The sequence below is a fragment of the Uranotaenia lowii genome, chromosome 1 (assembly GCF_029784155.1).
Source record: "Uranotaenia lowii strain MFRU-FL chromosome 1, ASM2978415v1, whole genome shotgun sequence".
Lineage (NCBI taxonomy): Eukaryota > Metazoa > Arthropoda > Insecta > Diptera > Culicidae > Uranotaenia > Uranotaenia lowii.
Genome location: NC_073691.1, coordinates 202,613,070 through 202,628,717, shown reverse-complemented (window position 1 = coordinate 202,628,717; position 15,648 = coordinate 202,613,070). Strand labels below are relative to the sequence as shown.

The 15,648-nt window shown below is 35.8% G+C and overlaps 2 protein-coding genes across 3 annotated transcripts in view; both read left to right on the top strand.

Annotated features, from left to right (window-relative positions):
- LOC129744247 (GATA-binding factor C) overlaps positions 1–13,780 on the top strand; it is a 50,591-nt gene extending 36,811 nt beyond the window's left edge. For both annotated transcript variants that reach the window (XM_055736685.1, XM_055736676.1), the window contains exons 5-7: positions 8,607–8,778; positions 8,889–9,076; positions 9,157–13,780. In XM_055736685.1, the coding sequence (XP_055592660.1) occupies positions 8,607–8,778; positions 8,889–9,076; positions 9,157–9,180 (384 nt within the window). In that variant the 3' untranslated portion in view covers positions 9,181–13,780. The remainder of the gene's footprint in view (positions 1–8,606; positions 8,779–8,888; positions 9,077–9,156) is intronic.
- The window catches only part of LOC129738301 (GATA-binding factor C-like), a 578,622-nt gene that overhangs the window by 171,829 nt on the left and 391,145 nt on the right, over positions 1–15,648 (top strand). The window lies entirely within an intron of this gene.

Here is a 15,648-nt window from a genome sequence, read left to right as displayed (position 1 = left end):
AAACCGAACTAAACCATTTCCCGAAACTCTCTCGGATGTGCACCATTATTGCCGGGGATATTCACCAAGCAAATAGCAGTTTTGCATAAATTTGAATAATATTTTTTCCATTAGAGATGTGCTTAATGAATGGAAAACTCTAACCACTTTATCCCCGCACCAGTCCCCTGGTTCCCCACCGAAGTTTTTTTTATTCGGTCCAATGTTTCGGATTTGTACACCCCTCGTCTCGCTCGGTCCCACCAAAACGGGGGGTCTCACCCGAGTAAACTGTGTCCCGCGAGCCAACTCCTCTTCGGTTATTGTTATTGTTATCATTTTTCTGTACTCGCTTTGGAGCTATCTTTCATTTCTGTTTTCCTTTGGCTCTGAAACTGACATTTTCCCGCCAATTTTTTTTTTTTCGGTTTCGGAACATTTCTCTAATTTTTCGTTCCTAGGACTGGGTAGGGGAGCGGTGCGCTACCTTCCATCGGATCGCCCCTCCGCGTTCTTGTCATCTTGTATTCGGGGTAAAGAGGGGTAGCAATTAAATTTTTGCTTAGCTCAAGCTTTTCCATTTTTTTTTTTTTGTGCCATACGCGGCAATAGAGGCACTGGACAAAACACAGAAATTTTCCGTTGTTACACCAACTAAATTGTGGTGGCACGGTGGAAGGTGGGTGGACATCGTAAAATTGGGTTTATAGTTTTGCGGGTGCAGATGATGATTATGACGGGTATGATGATGATGACGGAATTAGCTGCCGGTTTTTTTTTTCTTTCGTTACTCCGAATTCACACAGTTGGTCGGTCAGTTAGGATGCCTCCACACCGCCGAAAAAAGTGTGGAGGGAAAATTGCAGTTTTTCCACGGCCAAATATAAATACGTGTCAATGTTTTAGGCTTTTTTTCATTCGTTAGACGACCAGGGTAGCGTTTCAATCATTTGCATACCATCGCCTTATTTTTTGGGGTTGCGGTTTTCGTTCCTCTCCTCTTTTTTTTCTGGGAAAACGTGGCCGTAAAAATCACGTTTACCACATTCACTCACTACTTTTCGAACCCCTCACGACACAGAGGGGAGACACGTGCGACTAGGTTTTTCCCTGGAAATCATTAATGCGCTTTTTGTGGACAGGAGGGTAAAGCGTGAGCTTTCTAAGGCTATAAACTTGCGCACCATAAAACCTAAAAACCATTTTAATTGAAATTTCTCTTGTTCGTTAAGGGTTTGGTGAAAATTTGGCAACCATCCGAGCCAATCAGAATGTTTCAATCATCTAACAAATGTGAAATTTAATGTTCATAATTTCACTGCCAATTCTAAACAAAATCAGATTCAAAGATCTGCTTATGCTTATGATACATACACAGCCAGATCTTGTCAGCATCCCGGTGACCATGATCACCGATAAATATTTCTTATGTGGGTGGGAACGGGGTTATTTTACAAAAAAAAATCCAAGTTTGAGAACATATTAATTTTGAATTTTTCGCTTCCCATTCCTGGTCGTCGACCATAGATATAGCGCTATTACTTGCTCTTGTTAAGAAAAATTGAAAAGTAAGAACGTTATTGTAACATCCATGCAACAACATACCCTTTCCAAAGATTTCATGGTAGATATAAAAAAAAATATTGAGCAAACTTTTGTACTTACGAATAACGGAACGAAAAATTTCTTTGAAAGCTCATTTCCCTGCTTCAACCTTACTAATGAATGCATTGAGTGCGTTTGCCCTACTATCGCAGATCTTTTTTTCAATCGCAGCACTCCGAAAAGTTTTCACATAACGCGCACGTGCATCACAAAGAAGTGATTAACATAATATAAACAAAAAGTCACCAGAAATAGAAAATCGACTTTAAAAACATCAAAAAATTGAAAACCATTAAAAATCAATTGATTGAAGGAACTAAGTTTCAGATGAAAAAAAATGCTGAGCCAGATAATGCTAGAACGTACAAACTTTTTTCACCTAACTATTCTTGAAAATCCGAGATACTCAAATGTATTGAAAATTTGGAGATTTCCATGAGAAATTTCCAGAAAACCTTTATTCTTTTAAGCTCACGTATAATAATTATTATAGAACGAACTCACCAAATAATGTTTGGGCCCTGATAGTCGGTGATCAATTCAACTTTCCAGTCAGCTCTTGACGGATTCCCGCACTTCACAGCGCCTAAGGAAAACGATGCTAAAAGTCTTTACTTCGCCGAGGGAAATTGTTACTTTCCTGACGATCACTTTAAGTGATTGACACATTTGGAAGTACGAGATTACAATTTTTCTTCGAGTTTTTAATCAATTTAACTTCTAAAATATTAAAAATAAAATTCTCCCCGAAGGAGTGAAAATAAAACGCATGCGTTGCCAACGAATCATGGCCTCCTACGTCTCAATCAAAACAAAATCAGATTAAAGGACCACTATTAGAGCAAGTTCACTGATGTTGGGAGGAAGTGGTAGAAATTTTGACACTTTTAGCACATTTTGAAAACTTTACCATGCGAAAACATTTCAAGATCTGGGACCTTCAAGAGTTTTTACAACACGTGTTGTATTCTCGCATGCTGTGATGCTAAAATAGCAATATACGGCTGGACTAGAAACAGTGCTGTGAAAAAATACAACGCCCAAAGATCTTGAAAACATTTTTTCATGGTAAAATTTTCAAAATTTGCTACAAGTGACGAAATTTCTACCACTTTCCCCAAACACCAGTGAACTTGCTCTTAGAACTTAAATCACAGACTGACTCTACCGACACGACACTTAGAACAAAATTCCGTTCAATTTTTGGCAAGAAGCCACCTACCGTCGACATTGCGCGGCAGCAATTTGAGCCTAAAAAATTTTCCTAAAAATACCCTGTCGGAAGTTCAATTCCGTTTGTTATCAAACGTTTGGTGTAATTTTCCAATTAGGCTACAAAATCGATCAATGCGCACTCTGGTATCGACATTGCTCGTTGATTTTCGAGCAGCCAAAAATCAAAATCGAGTGTCCAGTCAGTGTAGTTAGTTTCAGAAGATTTCAGAGAAAACTTCTGGCTCAAAACTCAAACTTTTTTTCAAAATTTCCAGCTCGAAATCGGACTTAGAATTCTAAATTCAGATTCAAATTGACGACTCAGATTTTAGACCCAAAATTCTGACTCAGAGTTTGAGTTCTAAATTCGGCTCAGAATTCGAGTTTTGAATTGGACTCGGAATTCGAAAATCAGAGTTGAATTTCAGAATCCTGAACAGAATTTAGACCTTGAACTTAACTTGAATTTCGGGTTCAGTATTTGATATTCAAATCATATTCGAGCCTTAATTCCGGATACCACATTGCAGAAACTCAACTCGAACTCAAAATGCAAGCTTCAATTTAGAGCTCAAAAGCGGACTCAAAATTCGTACAAATTAATCGGAGCTCAAATTCAGAATTTAGACTAGAAATTCAGAACTCGCATTCGAGTTTTGAATTAGACTCAGAACTCGAAATTCAGATTCGAATTTCGGAATCCTGAACAGAATTTAGATCCTAAATTCATGCTCAGAATTCGAGTTGGAAATTTGGACATAAATTTTGGGCTCATTCGATATTCAGAATAAATTTTGAAATACAAACTTCAATTCAGAGCTCAAAAGTGGACAGAGAATTCGTACAATTCAGTGAACTCAGATTCAAATTTCAGACTAGAATTGAGACTCAAAATTCAAGTTTGAAATTTGGATTCCAATTTGAACTCGAAATTTGAACCTCAATCCAGAATCGAAATTCGGACTCCGAATTCAAACATAAATTTCAAGCTCGAAATCGGACTCAGAAATCGAAATTCGGATTCAAATATCAGCCTCATAATTCCGACCACAATTCAGATCCAAAATTCAGAACTCGTATTCGAGTTTCAAATTGGACTCAGAATTGGAATTTCAGAACCCTGAACAGAATTTAGACCCTAAATTCAGGCTCAGAATTCGAGTTGGAAGTTCGGACTTCAATTTTGGGCTCAGAATTCGATATTCGAAATCGAATTCGAGCCTAAATTTTGGATACAAATTTCAGAAGAAAAAAAGACTTGGACTCAAAATGCAATCTTCAATTTAGAGCTCAAAAGTGGACTCAGAATTCGTACAAATTAACCGGAACTCAAATTCAAATTTCAGACTCAAAATTATGTCAAGAATTGAGACTCCAAATCCGGAGTTTGAAATTCGGATTCCGATTTCGGATTCAGAAATTCGAACTCGAAATTTGAACCAAACCTAAGTCCAGAATCGACATGCTGACTCAGAGTTCAAACTGGAATTTCAAGCTCGAAATCGGACTCAGAAATTGAAGTTCGGATTCAAATATCAGTATCAGAATTCTGACCATAATTTAGACCCGAAATTCAGAACTCGAATTCGAGTTATGAATTCGACTCAGATTTCGAAATCCAGAATCAAATTTCAGAATCCTGGAAAGAATTTAGACCCAAAATTCAGAATCAGAACTCGAGTTTGAAACCCGAAGTTCAATTTCGGGTTCAGTATTCGATATTCAAAATTATATTCGAGTCTTAATTTTGGGTACCGAATTTCAGAAAAAAGAACTCGAACTCAAAATACAAACTTCAATTCAGAGCTCAAAAGTGGACAGAGAATTCGTACAAATTATTTGGAACTCAGATTCAAATTTCAGACTGAGATTTATGACTAGAATTGAGACTCGAAATTCAAATTTGGATTCCAAATTTAGATTCCAATTTGAACTCGAAATTTGAACCTCAATCCAGAACCGAAATTCGGACTCCGAATTCAAACATAAATTTTAAGCTCGAAATCGGACTCAGAAATCAAAATTCGGATTCAAATATCAGCCTCATAATTCCGACCAGAATTTAGATCCAACATTCAGAACTCTTATTCTAGTTTCAAATTGGACTCAGAATTGGAATTTCAGAACCCTGAACAGAATTTAGACCCAAAATTCAGGCTCAGAATTCGAGTTGGAAGTTCGGACTTCAATTTTGGGCTCAGAATTCGATATTCGAAATCGAATTCGAGCCTAAATTTTGGATACAAATTTCAGAAGAAAAAATGACTTGGACTCAAAATGCAAACTTCAATTTAGAGCTCAAAAGCGGACTCAGAATTCGTACAAATTAACCGGAACTCAAATTCAAATTTCAGACTCAAAATTATATCCAGAATTAAGACTCTAAATCCGGAGTTTGAAATTCGGATTCAGAATTTGGTTCAAAATTCGAACTCGAAATTTAAACCAAACCTAAGTCCAGAATCGACCTTCTGACTCAGAGTTCAAACTGGAATTTCAAGCTCGAAATCGGACTCAGAAATTGAAATTCGGATTCAAATATCAGTAAAAGAATTCTGACCATAATTTAGACCCGAAATTCAGAACTCGAATTCGAGTTATGAATTCGACTCAGATTTCGAAATCCAGAATCGAATTTTGGGATTCTGAACAGAATTCAGACCCAAAATTCAGGCTCAGAATTCGAGTTGGAAATTCAGTCTTAAATTTTGGGCTCAGAATTCGTTATTCAAAATCGAATTCGAGCCGTAATTTTGGATACAAAATTTCAGAAGCATAAAAGACCTGGACTCAAAATGCAAACTTCAATTCAGAGCTCAAAAGCGGACTCAGAATTCGTACAAATTAACCGGAACTCAAATTCAAATTTCAGACTCAAAATTATATCCAGAATTAAGACTCGAAATCCGGAGTTTGAAATTCGGATTCCAATTTCGGATTCAGCATTTGGTTGAAAATTCGAACTCGAAATTTGAACCAAACCCAAGTCCTGAATCGACATTCTGACTCAGAGCTCAAACTTGAATTTCAAGCTCGAAATCGGACTCAGAAATTGAAATTCGGATTCAAATATCAGTATCAGAATTCTGACCATAATTTAGACCCGAAATTCAGAACTCGAATTAGATTTTTAAATTCGACTCAGTTTTCGAAATCCAGAATCGAATTTTGGAATTCTGAACAGAATTCAGACCCAAAATTCAGGCTCAGAATTAGAGTTGGAAATTCGGACTTCAATTTTGGGCTCAGAATTCGATATTCGAAATCGAATTTGAGTCTAAATTTTGGATACAAAATTTCAGAAGAAAAAAAGACTTGGACTCGAAATGCATACTTCAATTTAGAGCTCAAAAGCGGACTCAGAATTCGTCCAAATTAACCGGAACTCAAATTCAAATTTCAGACTCCAAATTAGGTCAAGAATTGAAACTCGAAATCCGGAGTTTGAAATTCGGATTCCAATTTCGGATTCAGAAATTCGAACTCGAAATTTGAACCAAACCTAAGTGCAGAATCGACATTCTGACTCAGAGTTCAAACTTGAATTTCGAGCTCCAATCGGACTCAGAAATTGAAATTCGGATTCAAATATCAGTAAAAGAATTCTGACCATAATTTAGACCCGAAATTCAGAACTCAAATTCGAGTTATGAATTCGACTCAGATTTCCAAATCCAGAATCGAATTTCAGAATCCTGGAAAGAATTTAGACCCAAAATTCAGGCACAGAATTCGAGTTGGAAATTCGGACTTCAATTTCGGGCTCAGAATTCGATATTCGAAAGCCTAAATTTTGGAAACCAAATTTCAGGGAAAAAGACTCGGACTCAAAAGGCAAACTTCTATTTAGAGCTCAACAGCGGATTCACAATTCGTACAAATTATTCGGAACTCAAATTCAAATTTCAGACTCAAAATTATGTCAAAAATTGAGACTCGAAATCCGGGCTCAAAATTCGAGTTCGAAATTCGGATTCAGAATTTGGTTCAAAATTCAAACTCTAAATTTTAACCTAAATCCAGAATCGAAATTTGGACCCGGAATTAATACTCCAAACTCAGAATCAGTATGATATTTTGAAATCAAATTCGAAATTGGTACTCTACATTCGGACTCAAATTTTGTTTTTGAATTTTTTTGAATGTGATGGTAAACACGGTACAAATGTTTACATCATCACACGGTAAAGCGAGACTACTCATATTATGTTCGTGGTAAAACAATAGTGTTGCCAGATAATTTGGGTAGAAGTAACATTTTATTAAAAAATAAAATCTTTTAACTCATTGAGAAATGAGTACTTTTTCGATCAGGGAAATTCAAGTTATCGCTAATGATACAAGTAACATTCTAAGGAGTAGACCAAGAATGAGAATAAAAATTAAGCGTTAAATCCTCCATTTCAACCGGTTCAAAATTTGGACTCGAATTTCAGAACCGGAATTCCTATTCCTAATTCGGACTCGAAATTGGAATTCGTAATTCGGACATCGGACATGAAATTTGGATTCGGAACTCTGTTGAGAAGTTTTGACTCCATTTCCGCCCTCGAATTTTTGTAAATTTAGTTTCGGCCTATACATTCTTTAAAAAAAAAATTAAAAGATAAGAAAATGTATTTAGAGGTACAGAAATATTAAATTTTTCACAGGTTTCTCCAAGGGTTTACGAAATTTGGAATCGAAATTCGAATTAAAGAAATGGGAACTATAAATTAAGACTTGATAAACAAAAACTGAACTGGAAATTCGAAACGAAATTTATTATTTAAAAAAATTAGTATTTAAAAACCTGACTCAAAATTGAGATTTCAAATTGGGCACATAGCTTGAACCCAAAAGTTTAGCTCAAGAATTGGACTCTAAATTCGATCACTGTATTCGGAACTCGGAATTTTGACACAAACTTCGAACTCCAAATTCGGGCTTTAAATTCGGACTCGAAAATCTGACAATCCGAACCAAATTCGTGCTTGTAGCTCAGACTCCGAATTCCGATTCGGCAATTAGACGATGCAATTTGATTTCTTTTGTCGAAATTTTGTGCCCAAAATTTTATTTGTCGATATACGATACAGTTTCAAAACAAAAAGGCCGAAGTATTCCGGTAGGCCTCGAAACGCAAAACGCAGAAAAATTCGAAACCCCAACGCGGGCTGCTATCGCCCGCTGCTCATCGGGTGGTCCCATTTTTGTGCTAATGAAGTTAAATGCACCGTACGGAACGCCAATTAACACGCTAATTTCGTCGTATTTCATCATCACGATCAAAATGATCCTCAAAAAAAAAAACTGAGAAAAGAGAAAAAAAATCGAAACACAACTGACAGAAGCCTGTCAGCTTTTTCCCCCTCCAAACGCTGTCGGTATTCAAATCAAGAAGCCGAGCCGAGAGAAAGCAATCCCTCCTCAGCTGCAGCAAGGATTAAATATTTTAAGTCATATAGGAGTCGCTCGCGATCTCGTCGATCTGATTTCCGCGTAAGATTTATTTCAGAACATTTCAACCGCATCTAACTACCGACTGATGAACTGCTGCGCTCGCTCGCAGATGAAAAATGCCTAAGATGTGCAACTCTGTGGCCCGGGAAACGAAAATAAATCCCTCGGGGGAGACCTTAATCAGATAAGTGCTGCTCCTTCGTCATTAGTAGCCTTTATCGAGATGTCTGCCCTAAATCGAGCGGATCAATTCGGGAAAACTTTCGGTCACTTTTCTGCTGCTGCTGTTTGATGATGAATCACGCGTGCCATCCACTAACAATGCTGTTTTTTTGTATTATTTTTCTTTGAACAAACAACAACAGGTGGACCGACCACTGACGATGAAAAAAGAAGGAATCCAGACGAGAAACCGTAAGCTGACGGCCAAGTCGAAGAAGCGAAAATCCACGCCCGGCTATAGTTTCTCCTTCGGCGATCTCATGAACCCGCTCGATCACAACAAATCCTTCCCGGGAGCGTTCCCTTCGGCGATGGGTAAGTTTTTTCTCCTTTTTTTGTCGGTGACAACGTTTCGACCCCTTTTTGTGAACTTCTTCAAGGTTGCTAAATGCGTCTTTTTTCTCTATTTTCTTCCTTTTCTCTAGGTCAACACGCGCATCTATCCGGTGGACTGCATCCGGCCCACTCGCACATGCACAGCGGCTGGTACACGACCGGTCTCGGATCGCTCGGCACCTCCGGCAGCCTGCAGAACGGCTTCAGCAGTACAGCCCCGCTGGGAACCGGTGCCGTGGCGCATCCCCAGAGCTACCATCTCGGGCTGAACTCTATGGTAAGCTCGGAAGAATTCTATGAACTTTCTACGAAAGTTCACTAATTCCTTCGATTGTGTTTCTCTTCTATTTCTTACAGAGTTGGCGGTCCGAGTACACGTGACTAATGGGCCAATAGGTTCCGTCGAGTTTCAACACCTACAGTAGTGGAAACATGATTAACAACACAACCCACAGCAGCAGTAACAGCAGTCACCACCACCACAACAACAACAACACACTAACTGGTGGTGCCGGCTGCAATGGCAGTGAGTGGCCGCTGGCTTCAGCCTGGATGTGAACTTACGTTTTATGAACGACCGGAGAAAAAAAAACTGGCAGCACTTATTTGGGAGAAACAACCCACAGCAATACTTATCTGTTAGGTTGATATTAATTAGTACAATTTATAAGGGTTCAATTTCGAACAAGTAAGTTGCAGGTTCTAGTTTGGAGTTGAATGGAGTTTTTTTTTGTCGATTTACTGTGATGGGAAAACTGGGAGCACTGGAAGTTTGAATCATTTTTTTTTCTCGACACCCACAGCACCTAAACTAAACTATAAAGGAGCAAACTGTCTAAAGTGACAGCATATCGATATGTAAAGTTACGACAGAAATATTGGCAACCCTGGCAAAGCTAATCCACTGACGGACACTGGATTTCGTTTTTTGGTTAATCTTCCAAGCGGTGCGCAATGCTGATACCAGACCGCGCTTCGATCGATGTTTGAGGAGCGATAAATCAGTTGGAAAATTACAACTAAAATTTGACAAAAATCGTTAAAATTGGACTACAGGGCGGGTTTTTCAAAAAAAAAAATTCACAAATTTTATTTTAAGAGTCATGTCACTGTACTGCAGTGTAGTCAGCGATTGGACCATGACAACCTCAATCAATGATCAACACTTCCCCGGAACGTAAAATCGGACCAAAACTGGTCGGAATTTTGTCCGATCAACCCGTGAATCGGTTAGAAAACAGGCCAGAAAACGCACCAAATTCGGACTAGTTCAGTACCCTGGTGACACACTTTCTTGCCGACGATAAGTTTTTCCGAGTGAGCTGTCAAAACAACTGGGTCGTTTCCAACTCAAAATCGGAAAGTTTTCCTACCGAAATCGGACAGTTTTCCAACCGAAATCGGACAGTTTTCAGACCAAATTTGGTCTATTTTTCCCGGTCAATTTTAGGCCGATCGCCACGGGGATTTCAAAAAGAATTTAAATTAAAATGTTTGGTCTTAAATTTTTTATTTCTTTATAATTTTTTAACCAAAAAAATTGTCTACACTATTCGATCACTATTCAAAATCCGGAACCCAATCCGGAGTGTCTCTTATCGTCTTACAAATCGTCGGAAGTCCGGACTTCCGAAGTAAAGTTTAGGTGCGTTAATATTACTTTGATTGATCCAGATTGAAAAGTCTGCCAGAAATCGGTCTGAATTTGGTCTCGTTCAGCCAGTGAAACCAGACGACGATATTTATTTCTGTCAATTCGACACTGTTTTACCCAGATCGGAAAATCGGACAGAAATCGGACAAAAATTGGTCCGGTTTTGGTTCCTTCAACCCGTGAATCGGTCCGAAAAAAGTTAAGAAAACCAACCAAATTCGGACCAATTCATTTCCCAGGTGACACAAGTTTCCTGACGACGCGATGACCAAAACAAACTTTCAAAACTTTCCAGACCAAATTTGGTCCGGATTTCCAGACCAAATTTGGTCCGATTCCAGACTAAAATTGGTCAGATCTCAGTCCGTTTCTAGACGGTTTCGGGACCAAGTGTAAAAAAAAATATGACATATAAAAAAAAAAACTATACGGTTGCTGTGATTGAAACCGCGGTGAAAGGTTTCGAAATTAGACGACGCGTCGCGACATTTTTTTTGTTTTCATCCCGGCCAAGAAAAACTGACCGAATACAAACCAAATCTGAACCGATTTGAACTGTCAGGTCTAGTTTTCGACGCTGCTTTCAGAAGTAGGGAAATGGTCCAGAAAATCGGACGTTTTTAACTGACAAGCTTTGTATTGACAATAATCGGGTCGTTAGCGAGACTCGCTCTGATTGAACCAGTCTAAACTGTGTTGCCAAATTTTGCATAATTCCATCAACGGCACCCTTAATTGAACGGTTAATTTTCCGTTGCCTTCCTTCTCCAGAGTTCAATGCACCTGTCCGAAAACCGAATCACCATCGGACAGTGAGTGTAAATTTTTCGAAAAGTGACAGCTTGTAGCCCGGCAATAATTTATAGACAATCTGTCATAAATCATCAATAAACCATTACGATCCGCGTTTTTTTTCGTCTATTTCATTGCTGTTTTCGGCTCACATTAGATTACTCGACGTACGTATGTACCTTCTCGTCGCAATCGCCACAGCCTTCCAAGTCCAAGCAACAAAAACAAACTCAAAGCCACATTTCACGGTAATTGAATTTTGACACTAACGATCACATTTCAAAGCATCGCACGGGTTTTTTTCTCTTTCTTTTTTTTTGGATAAAAATTTTATACCCACTTAGCAAAATTCAACCTGCCAAAACAATCACCCGGTAGAGACGCTCCAAGAAAAGATATGGCCACCCCGAACATCACGCATTGCAGTAGACCCGGGCCGGTGGAGAAAATATCATCCGGAAGCAAGCGCGCGAACGCGCAAAAGATCCGTGAAATATTTTCCAATCGGATTTTGGGGTAAGCAACGCGAAAAAAAAAACAGACGACCAACGATAGACACTAGTTTATCTGTTCGTTAGCGCAAAATCCGCACCGAATCCGTCAAAAAATCTTGTTCCGGAAATAATGTTAGCCTTATCAAATCGGTGCCCCCCTTTATCCCCCTTTTAAAAGCTGGCTTCTGCTTTGACATAAACAACACACAGGTGTACTCCGAGTATCAACCAATATCACGCTTTGCTGCTGTTCCGTTTTGCCAAGAGTTATGGCTCCTGTTCATCATCATTTTGCAAGGGGAGATACCTCTACTTGCTCTTCTCTCTAGCCCAGTTCGCTCCACGTTTTCCCACCCTGGAAATGCGTTATTAGTTTTACCTTGTTTTCCCCAACTATGAAAGCCGCGTGCACCACACACAAACTAACCGAACTAGTGTTGTTAAATCGTGTAGATTCTGACTTTTTCGATATCAACTTTTCTAACTGGGACACTCACCAATACGAAACTGACAGCATAATTTTGAAAATCGAAGTAGCTCATGTGGAAAAAAACGCCAACCTAGTTGGTCTCTATAAGGTTTGTTTACTAATGATCCCGATCTTGACGATACGGAGAAGTAGTTTTCCAAAAAAAAATCCTCTATTAAGAAACTGCATTTTTAACATTCGATAACTTTTAGGAGTACATCCCAGTCAGAAAATTGTTTAACCAGCTTTTTTTTCGAGTAGTTTGATTTGTCTCAAACTTGGTCCATTTGAGTATCGAAAACATTTTCCAATTCTAAATATTTTTAAAAATTTGTCAACATTCATTCGGACATTTCGTCACGAGAGAGAAAATTTGGTTTCGAAAAAGTCAAAAACCAACCAATTTCTAACTGTAGGAGTGAGAAAAATCTAAAAAAAAAATTTAAAAAAACTATACACAAAAAAAACAAAACATTACCCACCAGCGCAAAGTCGTACACGCGTGCGGAAGGACCGTGCTGGGATCATTATTAGTTTCTGGTTTCCACGGCAGCACGGTTCCACGCTGTCGATCTGTCGCTGTCGAAAAGTGCAAAGATTTAGGTAGTTTAATCGTACACACAATATATAAGCTATAAACGTATTTGTAAATAGAAAGAACAGATTTTCTTTTGTTTTTTTCTAATTTAAACACACTGAGGGAGAGTTTATTTTTTTCCTAGTTTAAAAAACAAACAAACCGAGAAAATGTAAAGTTATATTAATTCTATATATTTGTAATAAAATTATTTGTTGTTATGTAGCTCAAAAATAAACAAAAAAAAACAAGCAGAAAAAATCTTATCGGGATCGTATAAGTTAGTTAGCACAAATGAAGGAAAGGTTTTGAACGAACAGAAATGTAAGAGACTGTTGCTAACACAAACATAAAATGTAAATAAACACTCTAAATCCAGAGAAACAGAACAGAACAAACAAAACCAAGTTGGTAGTTTTAGGTTTGCAGAACAAAACAGTATCTTATAAATGTAAATGTATATTATTATCTGATAGTAATCTATTTTGTACAGTGTATATTTAAAATGGAATCAAAAACTGAATGGACAAATAGCTATTATAAATGCGTGTAAATACCAACAACCGATGTATGTAAACACAGGATAAACAATAGAAGCAAAGGATTAAAAAATATGTCAAACGGTAGTGAAGCTCAAAATGTCAAACAACAGAACGAGAGATAGTGAAAAAAACACTCAAAGTCACACAGATTTAAAAACAAAAATACCGAACGTAAACACACAAAACAAAAACCAACCTATTCTGTATAATCTAAATCCCCTCTAGTGAGCAGAAACAAACAACCAACATCAAAAACACTTCGAAAATTGAAACATTGAAAGAAGAAAACACACACACACACACACACACATTTTATGGGAATATGACTTCTTCTAATTAATTGGAATGTGAACCCACTGCCATACAAGAAAATTTTTTATTTAAATAATTGTTGTGATCTATTGTGATAAGGAGACATACAAATAAAAACAAAAACAACAAATGAAATTGAAACTTGGATGTTTTATCTTTCGTTACCCAATCTTGACTTCCCTGTCGGCAGAATCTTATAACAGTTTTTCATTTATGTAATTTTTGTCATTGTTGTCATTTTTATAATTTTTTAATTTTTGTCATTTTTTCTTTTCTAATCATTTTTTTTTCATTTTTGTCATTTATGTCACTTTTGTTATTTTGTCATTTTTTGTCATTTATATAATTTTATGTTATTTTCGTAATTTTTGTTATTTTTGCCATTTTTGAATTTTTAAACATTTCTGTCATTTTTTTCAGTCTAGTCATTTTTGTCATTTTTGTCATTTTTGTCATTTTTGTTATATTTGTAATATTTGTTATTTTTATCTTTTTTGACATTTTTGTAATTTTTGTCGATTTTTGTATTTTTTTTTTATTTTTATCATTTTTGTCTTTATGTCATTTTTGTCATTTTTTGTCATTTTTGTTATGTTTGTCATTTCTGTCATTTTTATTATTTTTGTCATTTTTGGCATTTTTATCATTTTTGTAATTGTCATTTTTTTTTCATAATTGAAATTTTTGTCACTGTTGTCATTTTTGTTTTTTTTGTCTTGTTTGTTTTTTGTTATTTTTGTCATTTTAGTGATTTTTATCATATTTGTCTTGTTTGTCATTTTCATCAAATTTGTCAATTTTGTCATTATAGTCATTTTGGTAATTTTTGTCATTTTTTTCATTTTATGTAATTTTTATCGTTTTTTTTTAAATTTTGTAAATATTGTCTTTTGTGTCAAATATGTAAATTTTGTCTTTTGTATCATTTTTTGTCATTTTTGTGATTTCGATAATTTTTCCCTTTGTGCCATTTTTTTTTTTTTTTTTTTTTTTTTGTCATTTCAGTCTTTATTTCATTTTTGTGATTTTTGTGATAATTCTCATTTTTGTCATTTTTTGTCATTTCAGAATTTTTTGTCATTTTTGTGATTTCTATTATTTTTGCCATTTTTGTCATTTTTTTCATTAAAGTCTTTTTTGTCCTTTTTGTGATTTATGTCATTTCGGTGGTTTCGATCATTTTTGCCATTTTTATCATTTTTGTCTTTTCAGATCTTATGTCTATTTGGTCATTATTGTCATTTTTATTTTTTCATAATTGAAACTTTTGTCACTGCTGTCATTTATGTAATTTTTGTAATTTTTGTCATTTTTGTCGTTTTTGTCATTTTTGCCATTTTTGTCATTTTTGTCATTTTTGTCATTTTTGTCATTTTAGTGATTTTGTCATTTTGTAATTTAAATCATTTTTGCAATTTTTATCATTTTTGTCATTTTTGTAATTTTTTTTTTTTCATTTATGTCATTTATGGCATTTTTGTCATTTTTTTCATTTTTGCCATTTTTGTCATTTTTGTCATTTTTGTCATTTTTGTCATTTGTGTCATTTGTGTCATTTTTGTCATTTTTGTCATTTTTGTCATTTTTGTCATTTTTGTCATTTTTGCCATTTTTATAATTTTTTATAATTTTTTGTCTATTTTGTCAATTTTGTCATTTTTATCATTTTTGTCATTTTTGTCATTTTTGTCATTTTTGAAAATTTTGTCATTTTTGTCGTTTTTATCTTTTTATAATTTTCTATAATTTTTTAAAATTTTTTGTCATTTTTGTCATTTTTGTCAATTTTGTTATTTTTTGTAATTTTTGTCATTTTTGTCATTTTTGTCATTTTTGTCATTTTTGTCATTTTTGTCATTTTTGTCATTTTTGTCATTTTTGTCATTTTTGTCATTTTTTGTCATTTTTGTCATTTTTGTCATTTTTGTCATTTTTGTCATTTTTGTCATTTTTGTCATTTTTGTCATTCTTGTCATTTTTGTCATTTTTGTCATTTTTGTCATTTTTGT